General features: G+C 35.1%; 1 protein-coding gene across 1 annotated transcript; it reads right to left on the bottom strand.

Annotated features, from left to right (window-relative positions):
* Window positions 1-414: 414 nt before the first annotated feature.
* Window positions 415-6405, bottom strand: LOC133037243 (uncharacterized). Its single transcript, XM_061114157.1, has 2 exons — window positions 5970-6405; window positions 415-636 (listed from the first exon to the last, which is right to left on the bottom strand). The coding sequence occupies exons 1-2, from the start codon at window positions 6403-6405 to the stop codon at window positions 629-631; spliced, it is 444 nt and encodes a 147-aa protein (XP_060970140.1). The 3' UTR covers window positions 415-628.
* Window positions 6406-11762: the final 5357 nt, after the last annotated feature.

Raw genomic sequence — 11762 nt, 5'->3', positions numbered from 1 at the left:
AAAATTTCAATAAATGATAATTTCCTCCCATATTGACATAACTTATAGAGATCTCTTTAAATTACATATTTTTCAAATATGTTTATCATTTATAGGTACCTATATAGAATCACTTCAGGGATTCAATTATGATCAAATGTGTTATGTCTAACTTCTCTTGGGAGTCTTTTCGAGTACCGTTTTCATCACGGTTATCATTTTAATACTTTATAACATTAAGGTATCTCCATGAGTACCTCTAGATTTAACAACTTCAGGGCAAATCAAATGAATATTTATTAATAATTTCTACATTTTTCATTTACGCTTCAGGCGTTTTCAACTCATTCTGTAACGCCCTTACTTACGTAAAATAAGATGTCATAAATAAACTGGCGTTAAGATACTAATGTTGCCTTTATTTAAAAAAAAAAAAACACTTTTCAAAACATGGGTACCCAGTTGAAAATAAAGTATTACCACTTAGGGAAAAGTAATAGAAAATTTAAACGACAACATCCTCGATAAGTTTAATAAATTAAAAAAAAAACTTTCAGCGGAAGATGGCCAAGACCACACGCAGTTACATGATCACACGAGATACACCCCATGCTGCCCAGACTCAACTTGTCACCGAAAGCTTACAGGCTTACTTATCTGCACATAGGGGGTAAATAAGGGGTGAGCCGCAAAGCCCAGTAAGGAAAAACAAAATACTATGTACCAGCATTCACACATCATAGCACAAACATATACATCAAACATACAACAACCTAATCATAAGTATAAATAGAGGCAGCCACACAAATACTGAAATACCACACACTCACACTCACAATCACACTCCAGCTTCCATACAAATCTGGAGTGTCTTACGTTCTTAACCAGAACGCAGTACCAATAACCAGTGCACCCTTACGTACACTGCCTCACTTACCACATCACCATACATGTGTGGTTTCCAACCACTTCCAAGTACCTCGAACATGATTAAACAACCATATACAATTCATCGATAAAACACTATTTCACCGAAACTATCACATTCCACAGTTTCAATACAATTTATTCAAGCAGTCATACTAGATACTCAAACCATATAAAAAGCAAGTATAAAGTATAATTATTTTTCCTTACCTCAACTCCGCTGTAATTAACTCTTACGATACCTTCTAGGCCCTATAACAATTAGTGAAACCCTTAGTCCACCGATAAACTCAATATATTTATTACTCTTACTGTATAGCAAGTTTAACCTAGAATTTGACATATAAAACGTTTGAATTAGAAGTCCTACTGTTCACAAAGTTTTTAGTTAATTGAAAGACCTTTCTAACGGTATAAAGATCATCAAAATCGGAGCTATAATCTAGGAGTTATGCATGTTTTCTCAAAACAGTTTCTTTAAAATTCTGGATCACGCCGATTTCTGAATACAGCCTAAAAATAAATGTTTTAAAAATAGTTACACCCTAATCTAAACAATACTTTCTTCATAAAAAATGTAGCTATTTTCCTAAGCTTTAAAACGAGATAAAGATCTTTTAAAATGGATCAAAATTGAGAGAGATATTGAATTTTTACTGAAGACACTTTTTCTGAAACAAAACTTAAAACGAAATACCATAACCGAGTAAAGATCCTAACTTTTGATTGGTAAGAACTCCGAACTAGGGAAAGGTTTCTTCAAAGAAAATATAAATTATTGAATTATCTTTCTAACAGTATAAGAATCGCTGTAAAATAATAGATATCGAGAGAGATATCATACTTTTACTAAGGTAATATCGGAAAGAAGTTTTTAAAAAAAACTGTAAATCGACAGTCTGTAAAACATGAATTTTTGACATCGAAATACTCAGAATTAGGAAAGAGTTTCTTTATAAAAAATATAGATCATTAAATTATCTTTAAAACGGTACCTAGATCACTAAAAACGGACCTATGGAGAGAGAGATATGATAGTTTTATGAAAGCCTATTTCTCTGAAAACGAAAATAAAAACAAGTACGAATTTTACCTGAAGATTTCGAAGACACGGAACGATGATCGGTTGATTGCTAACCCCGAAGCTCTTAAGATTAAAACAATTGATTTGGTTCAATAGAGAGAATAAAAAAAAGGAAATTGAGAGATGGTGAGAATAAAGGAATACGATACTATCTGGCTGCTAGGGTTCTAGAGTATATACGTATATAACATATCGTATAATATGTTTAAATTTAAAAATAAAAATCTAACTAATCAGATAAAATTATGCTGATTTAAATTTAAATTTTAAATTTTAAACTAACTAACTAATCTAATGCTTCACTATTTATTTATCTCACTATTTAATATATATATATCATTTTTTTTCTAGTCACACACGCACAACAACAACAACAACAACAACAACAACAAAAATAATAATAATAATAATAATAAGTCACACACGCACAACAACAACAACAACAATAATAATAACAATAATAATAATAATAATAATAATAATAATAATAATAATAATAATAATAACAATATAATTGTATCACACTTAATATACCAAATACCAATATATGTAGATAAACTGGATATTACATTCTACCCTCCTCAAAGGAAATTTCGTCCTCGAAATTAGACTTACCAAAAAGTTCGGGGTACTGTTCTTTCATGTCTCCCTCCATTTCCCACGTTGCCTCCCTTTCTGAACGGTTGCTCCACAGAACTTTTACTAGAGGAATACTTTTGGACCTTAACTCCTTCGTTCCTCTCTCTATAATGCGAACTGGTCGCACTTCATAACTCAAGTCCTGCTTTAGCTCCATTCTTTCATAGTTCAGCATGTGTGATGGATCCGACACGTATTTTCGTAGCATAGAAATATGGAACACATTATGCGTCTCAGCTAATACTGGTGGCAATGCCGCCGATAAGCTACCCGTCCCACTCGTCCAATATCTCAAAAGGACCTATAAATCTTGGACTTAGCTTTCCTCGCTTTCCAAAACGCATAACCCCTTTCATAGGTGACACTCGAAGGAACACTTTATCACCCACTGCAAATTCCACATTCCGTCTCTTTGCGTCGGCATAACTTTTCTGGCGGCTTTGTGCAGTTACCATTCTATTTCGAATCTTTTCTACCGCTTCGGTGGCCTCTCTTACTAGGTCCGGGCCTAAGTATCGCTTTTCGCCAACCTCATCCCAAAGGTAGTGGTGATCGACACTTCCTCCCATACAACATTTCATAGGGTGCCATCCCTATTGTAGTTTGATAGCTATTGTTGTACGAGAACTCCATTAGTGGCAAATAGTTGCTCCAGTTACTTGGGAAATCCAACGCACAAGCTCGTAGCATGTCTTCTAGTATTTGAATAGTTCGTTCCGATTGTCCATCAGTTTGAGGATGGAATGCTGTACTCAACTTCAGTTTTGTGCCCAAAGCACTTTGCACACTTTCCCAAAACTTAGAAGTAAAAACTGAACCTCTATCAGATACAATGGTCTTTGGGACTCCGTGTAGCCTTACAATTTCTTTTACATACAGTTCAGCATATTGCTCTGCATTGTAATTAGTGCGCACAGGCAGAAAATGTGCTGATTTAGTGAGTCTGTCGATAATCACCCAGATGGAATCCTGTTGTTTGCTGTTCTTCGGTAACCCTGTCACAAAATCCATAGCAATATCTTCCCATTTCCACTCAGGAATATCAAGAGATTGCAACAGCCCCGCAGGTCTCTGGTGTTCGGCCTTAACTTGCTGGCAGGTAAGACATTTTGCTACAAATTTCGCTATATCATTTTTCATACCCGGCCACCAATACCTACCTTTCGCATCGTTGTACATTTTGGTTGATCCCGGTGTAAAGAATAGGGTGTAGTGTGCGCCTCTTGTAAGATTTTTGATTGCAACTCCGCTTTCTTAGGTACACACACCCTTGCCTTGTATAGTAGAATACCCTCTTCATTAACTGAGAAGTCCCCGACTTTCCCATTTTGTAGTTCGACCCGCTTCTTGATTAAAAACTCATCTTGGGCTTGTTCTTCTTTGATATTCTCTAATAAATTTGATTCAATTGTGAGGTTAGCTAGCTTTCCTGTTACTAACTCTATTCCAGATCTCTCGATTTCCTGTTGCAACGGCACTTTTAATGCCCTTAACATTGATAAGCTTGCATAGTTGCGTCTGCTAAGTGCATCCGCCACTACATTAGCCTTTCCAGGATGGTACAGTATCTCACAATCGTAATCTTTTACCAGTTCCAACCACCGCCTCTGTCTCATGTTGAGCTCTTTCTGCGTAAAGAAGTATTTTAGGCTTTTGTGATCTGTGTATATTTCACACTTCTCTCCATAGAGGTAGTGCCTCCAGATTTTCAATGCAAAGACCACTGCTGCCAACTCTAAGTCATGAGTTGGGTACCTTGTCTCATACTCCTTTAGCTGCCTAGAGGCATAGGCTACCACCTTCTCATTCTGCATCAACACACAGCCGAGCCCTTGCTTTGATGCGTCGCAATATACTACAAATTTGTCTTTGTTAGTTGGAACACACAGGACAGGTGCTGTTATGAGTTTATCTTTCAATGTCTGAAAGCTTTCCTCACATTTATCTGTCCATGCAAATTTTTGTTGCTTTCGAGTCAAATTCGTCAATGGTGTGGCTATTTTTGAGAACCCTTCAACGAATCTCCTATAATATCCAGCTAGTCCGAGGAAACTCCGAACCTCACTTGCGGTTTTTGGTTTTGGCCAGCTCTTCACTGCTTCAATTTTCACAGGGTCCACCTCTACCCCATCTTTGGACACTATATGGCCTAGAAACGCCACTTTCTCCAACCAGAACTCACACTTTTTAAATTTGGCGTACAATTGGTGCTCTTTGAGTCTACTTAGAGTTAGCCTTAAGTGCTCCTCATGCTCTTCCATTGTCCTTGAATAAATGAGTATGTCATCAATGAATACCACCACAAACTTGTCAAGATATTCCTTGAATACTCTATTCATTAAATCCATGAAGGCTGCTGGGGCATTGGTTAACCCAAATGACATCACTAGAAATTCATAATGCCCATACAGTGTTTGAAATGCTGTCTTTGCGATATCTTCCTCTCACACTTTCAATTGGTGGTACCCAGATCTCAAGTCGATCTTTGAAAAGACGATCGCCCCTTGTAACTGATCAAACAAATCATCGATGCAAGGCAAGGGATACTTGTTCTTTATAGTCACTTTGTTCAGCTCTCGATAGTCTATACACATCCGCATACTACCGTCCTTCTTCTTGACGAACAACACTGGCGCACCCCAAGGTGAGTAACTTGGTCTAATGAACCCCTTGTCTAAAAGATCTTGTAGTTGAGCCTTCAATTCCTTCAATTCATTGGGAGCCATGCGGTATGGAGCCCTCGAGATTGGTGCTGTGCCTGGCGCTAACTCAATCACAAATTCTATCTCTCTATCTGGGGGTAGCCCTGGTAGGTCTTCCGGAAAAACTTCTTGGAATTCACATACTATGTGGACATTCTCTGGCTTGAGGGTGGTTTCTCTTGACTTGTCTACTATGCTGGCCAAGTATGCTTGACATCCCGCACGTATCATCTTTTGTGCCTTCAGGGCTGTAACTAGCGGTAAGCTTGACTTGACTTTGATTCCTTCAAATATGAATGCCTCTCCAGATTCAGGGGTGAAAGTCACTGTCCTCTTTCGGCAGTCTATTGTTGCTCCATGTCATGATAGCCAATCCATACCCAAGATAAGATCGTAATCCCTCATCTCCAGCTCTATCAGATCTCCACTAAGTTCCTTGTCTGCAATCCTTATTGGCGCATCCCGCACTCCTCTAGATGATATCATAACCTCGCCCGAGGGCAACTCCGTCATGAACTTATAACTAAAGTTTACATACGGTAGTTCTAACTTATCTATCATCTTTAAAGCAATAAATGAGTGCGTAGCTCCAGAATCAAATAAAACAGTACATAGTTTTCCAGAGATAGAAATCTGACCTGCAACCACAGTGTTACTAGTCTCAGCCTCCCCTCTGGTTAGTGCAAATACTCGAGCTGGGACAAGTTTGTCATCCTTGAGTTGATCACCCTTTTGTGGACAGTCCTTCTTATAGTGGCCTGGTTGCCCACACTTGTAACAAGTCTTGCCTTTCAGTCGACATTCTCCCGGATGCTTACGACCACATGTTGGGCATAGGGGGTACTCCACATATGGCTTCTTCCCTTTGTAGTTATTGGACCCTATCTTGTTTCTCTTGTCGGCTTCGTTGTGTTGGTTACTTGGCAGTTTTCTTTTGTTATCACCACCTCCATTACTGGCCTTTCTGGCCTCCCACCTTGCTGTATTGTCTTTCTGTATACGACTTTCACACAACTCAGCTTCTAGGGCTTTTTCTAGTACCTCAGCATACGTGGTTGCCCTTACTCCTGACATCGCTATGTCCCGACTTATTCGGGAGTCGAGCCCTTCAGTAAAACGATGAATATTCAGAAACTCAGTAGGAACCAGATCTGTGGCACACTTTGCTAATCTGTCAAATTGGCGAGCATACTCTGTAACTGTAGACTTACCCTGCCTCAGGTTTGTGAACTCATTAACTCTAGCTGAGCGTATTGCTTCACTGTAGTATTTTTTGTTAAAAACTTGTACAAAGTCAGCCCAGTCATTGCGGCCACATCCTGTGTTTGTTTAATAACATCCCACCATATGCGGGAATCCTTTTTCAATAAACTAGCAGCACAAGCTACACTATCTCCGTTACCGAGCCGCATGTACTCAACAATACCTTCCACTGTTCTTAACCATTCCTCAGCTTCCATTGGATCTGAGCCCCCTTCAAAATTTGGTGGGTGTTGCTTGCGGAACCTTTCATATATTGGTTCCCATCGACCCTCCGGCACAGGCATGTATTGCACCGGCAAAAATTGATGTTGTCCTTGATTGGGTTGTTCCTGACGGTTGTGAGCCTCTTCATCTCGCTTCCTAATTTCTTCCTTGAGACGAGCAACTTCTTGCGCCAAATCTTCTTGTTGTGGTGGCACCACTACAGGGGCGTTTTGGTGTTCTTGACCAACTACCCCAGCAGGGACTTCGTGGTTGCCCCCACCTTGACCTGGTTGTTGTCCATTTACAGGGGCATTTTGATTCTCCTGGATCACCGCCTCGGCAGGGACATGCTGGTTTCCCCTGCCTCGACCGCGAGCACATCCTCGCCCTCGACCTCTAGCTCGGTCTCTTACAGCCGCTCTTTCATTCAAGCGGGTTGATCTTCTGGGTTCACCGTTTTCCATCAAATCCCTTAACTTGTTCTTCAAAAGAAAGGAGATGGTATCGATAAGAAAAATAACCAAAGATGTATCTCGCTCAAAAAGGAAATATCTATACACTAAATTATATAAACTAAAAAAAAACGTAAATCATCAAGCAACAATTCACCATGTAAAATAAATAAATAAATAAATAAATAATCTTCACTCATAAAAAAAAATTACACTAATAAGAAAATTGTTTGAGTTATACTAAAATTCTAACTCCGAAGAATCAGTTAATTGTTTCGATTAACCATACCCTAAACTTCTAGCTAACTAAAGGAAAATCAAAAGATAAAGACTAAACCAAATTTAACATATAAGACATAACATATATAAAGCATACATACTTGATGACAAGTTGATCCTTTGCAGCGATGGTGTGTATGTCGCGTGAATTCAAGATCAATGTAACTGTGGCTCTGATACCATTTTGTAACGCCCTTACTTACGTAAAATAAGATGCCATAAATAAACTGGCGTTAAGATACTAATGTTGCCTTTATTTAAAAAAAAAACACTTTTCAAAACATGGGTACCCAGTTGAAAATAAAGTATTACCACTTAGGGAAAAGTAATAGAAAATTTAAACGACAACATCCTCAATAAGTTTTAATAAATTAAAAAAAAAAACTTTCAGCGGAAGATGGCCAAGACCACACGCAGTTACATGATCACACGAGATACACCCCATGCTGCCCAGACTCAACTTGTCACCGAAAGCTTACAGGCTTACTTATCTGCACATAGGGGGTAAATAAGGGGTGAGCTGCAAAGCCCAGTAAGGAAAAACAAAATACTATGTACCAGCATTCACACATCATAGCACAAACATATACATCAAACATACAACAACCTAATCATAAGTATAAATAGAGGCAGCCACACAAATACTGAAATACCACACACTCACACTCACAATCACACTCCAGCTTCCATACAAATCTGGAGTGTCTTACGTTCTTAACCAGAACGCAGTACCAATAACCAGTGCACCCTTACGTACACTGCCTCACTTACCACATCACCATACATGTGTGGTTTCCAACCACTTCCAAGTACCTGGAACATGATTAAACAGCCATATACAATTCATCGATAAAACACTATTTCACCGAAACTATCACATTCCACAGTTTCAATACAATTTATTCAAGCAGTCATACTAGATACTCAAACCATATAAAAAGCAAGTATAAAGTATAATTATTTTTCCTTACCTCAACTCCGCTGTAATTAACTCTTACGATACCTTCTAGGCCCTATAACAATTAGTGAAACCCTTAGTCCACCGATAAACTTAATATATTTATTACTCTTACTGTACAGCAAGTTTAACCTAGAATTTGACATATAAAACGTTTGAATTAGAAGTCCTACTGTTCACAAAGTTTTTAGTTAATTGAAAGACCTTTCTAACGGTATAAAGATCATCAAAATCGGAGCTATAATTTAGGAGTTATGCATGTTTTCTCAAAACAGTTTCTTTAAAATTCTGGATCACGCCGATTTCTGAATACAGCCTAAAAATAAATGTTTTAAAAATAGTTACACCCTGATCTAGACAATACTTTCTTCATAAAAAATGTAGCTATTTTCCTAAGCTTTAAAACGAGATAAAGATCTTTTAAAATGGATCAAAATTGAGAGAGATATTGAATTTTTACTGAAGACACTTTTTCTGAAACAAAACTTAAAACGAAATACCATAACCGAGTAAAGATCCTAACTTTTGACTGGTAAGAACTCCGAACTAGGGAAAGGTTTCTTCAAAGAAAATATAAATTATTGAATTATCTTTCTAACAGTACAAGAATCGCTGTAAAATAATAGATATCGAGAGAGATATCACACTTTTACTAAGGTAATATCGGAAAGAAGTTTTTTAAAAAAAACTGTAAATCGACAGTCTGTAAAACATGAATTTTTGACATCGAAATACTCAGAATTAGGAAAGAATTTCTTCATAAAAAATATAGATCATTAAATTATCTTTAAAACGGTACCTAGATCACTGAAAACGGACCTATGGGGAGAGAGATATGATAGTTTTATGAAAGACTATTTCTCTGAAAACGAAAATAAAAACAAGTACGAGTTTTACCTGAAGATTTCGAAGACACGAAACGATGATCGGTTGATTGCTAACCCCGAAGCTCTTAAGATTAAAACAATTGATTTGGTTCAATAGAGAGAATAAAAAAAAGGAAATTGAGAGATGGTGAGAATAAAGGAATACGATACTATCTGGCTGCTAGGGTTTTAGAGTATATACGTATATAACATATCGTATAATAGGTTTAAATTTAAAAATAAAAATCTAACTAATCAGATAAAATTATGCTGATTTAAATTTAAATTTTAAATTTTAAACTAACTAACTAATCTAATGCTTCACTATTTATTTATCTCACTATTTAATATATATATATCATTTTTTTTCTAGTCACACACAACAACAACAACAACAACAACAACAACAACAACAACAACAACAACAGCAACAACAACAACAACAACAAAAATAATAATAATAAGTCACACACGCACAACAACAACAACAACAATAATAATAATAATAATAATAATAATAATAATAATAATAATAATAACAATATAATTGTATCACACTTAATATACCAAATACCAATATATGTAGATAAACTGGATATTACACATTCTATCTCAACTTTGAATAATATTGATTTGCAGTTGGTATATATCATTTTGAACTATATTGTTCTTATATACTTTGTGCAAGGATCATTTTTCAAAAATTATCATCGATCCCAACTGCTTCTCTCCCCCTGATCGAGAGAATTTTTAAAAATTGTGATATCTAATAATATTAATATACCTGTAGGTATTTCAGTATATCACAATGAATCAATATTTGTTTAAACTCATATATACTATATGACATTGAACTTCAGGTTCAATAAACTTCAGTTTCAAGTTCAATCCTGATGAACTTAATTCATTTCTAAGAATGAGTCATACATGTATAATTAGAAATACATACATTTACACATTTTGTAAATGCATGATTATATAATCTTATCACATTGATAAGAAACTATGCAATAAAAATCTAACAATGGCTCAAGATTGTTAAGAAAATATAATTTAAATATTTTCTATGTGCAAATATATGCACATTCTTCTTTTGAGCCTTATAAATAACAATGAGAAGAATCTTCTGGTTCTTCAACAAAATTTAGTCAAATTCTTTGACAATTTATTGCATATGATTGATCATGTCAAAATAATTCAATTCATGAACTTCAGGTTCACTATAATTTGTATTTCAATGAAACTTTCAAAATGTAATGTAAATTCATTACAACATAATCATTACAAGTTTCATTTTTATATATACGAATAATATAATTATATTATTCTCCAAAACATATACACTCTTCAGGAATCACTATCATCAATTCAATAATGTGTATAATTTAAAAGATACATGACAACTTCATCATGTTATTGTAATGGTCAAATAGATATAACCATAACATATCATTCATTTTTCCTGATATCTTTTTAACAAGTCGTCTAATTTATTAATAGACTATTCATCAGTCTAATTATCATGACTTGATATATTATATATTTAAATGTACAACAAGTACATATAATAAGTTATTTATTATCACTTTCATAACTAGATAAAAGTTACACATCTAGGTACATACAAAGACATTTTACTACTCAAAGTAGCAATTGTATGTAAGACTTCTTCAGGAAGCTTTTCAACTAATCATTTTGTGATTCTTTATCACTTTGATTATATTGGATCACTAACAAATATTAGTAAATTATATATCCACTTTTGGGAATATGCAAACTGAATTATATGGTAACTATATATTTACATATCATGTACCAACAATAGTTTGAAACTATTGATTTCAAGAAATAATAAAATATGTATATATTAATTTGCTTCTGGCATTGCCAATATATGTGAAATCTATATTCTTTGAAATAGAATTTCATGTCTATTCATTCTCTTTAGGGAATGATATTTAAATATTCTAAATGTACAATAAATTTGTACAATTCACATTCTATTCAGTAATCAAATATACTTTTATCTTGATTATAAGTGTGTCCGCACTACAGGTACGCGACTACTATTATTCAATTCCACACATGATATATAGATTTCATGCACTTTGTGTGGTATCTCATCTTTTGGTTGTTTCCACTTTCTTCTGGAAATATATGAGTAGTAAACATTATTGTATTCACTTCAGGGAATGAAATTGAACAAGTAGAACATTATTATAAATTTCTTAAAAATTTATTACTTGTTCATCCATAAAAATATAAGAAATTATTCAGCAATTTCTTTTACGATATTTCAAAGAGTATATGAATGCAATTTTTGCATAGTCTCCAAGATGTATGCAGAATTTAATCTTTAATATATGTCAGATTCAATAATTTCTAACATTGCAAATAATAACAATGTAT

Source organism: Cannabis sativa, chromosome 1 (genome assembly GCF_029168945.1).
Source record: "Cannabis sativa cultivar Pink pepper isolate KNU-18-1 chromosome 1, ASM2916894v1, whole genome shotgun sequence".
Taxonomy (NCBI): domain Eukaryota; kingdom Viridiplantae; phylum Streptophyta; class Magnoliopsida; order Rosales; family Cannabaceae; genus Cannabis; species Cannabis sativa.
Note: the sequence above shows the minus strand (reverse complement) of the source record. Positions and strands in the feature narration are given on the sequence as shown.

Bases quoted from the DNA above. Each gene is read 5' to 3' on its own strand.
- LOC133037243 (XM_061114157.1), bottom strand. From the start codon at position 6,405: ATGTCAGGAGTAAGGGCAACCACGTATGCTGAGGTACTAGAAAAAGCC.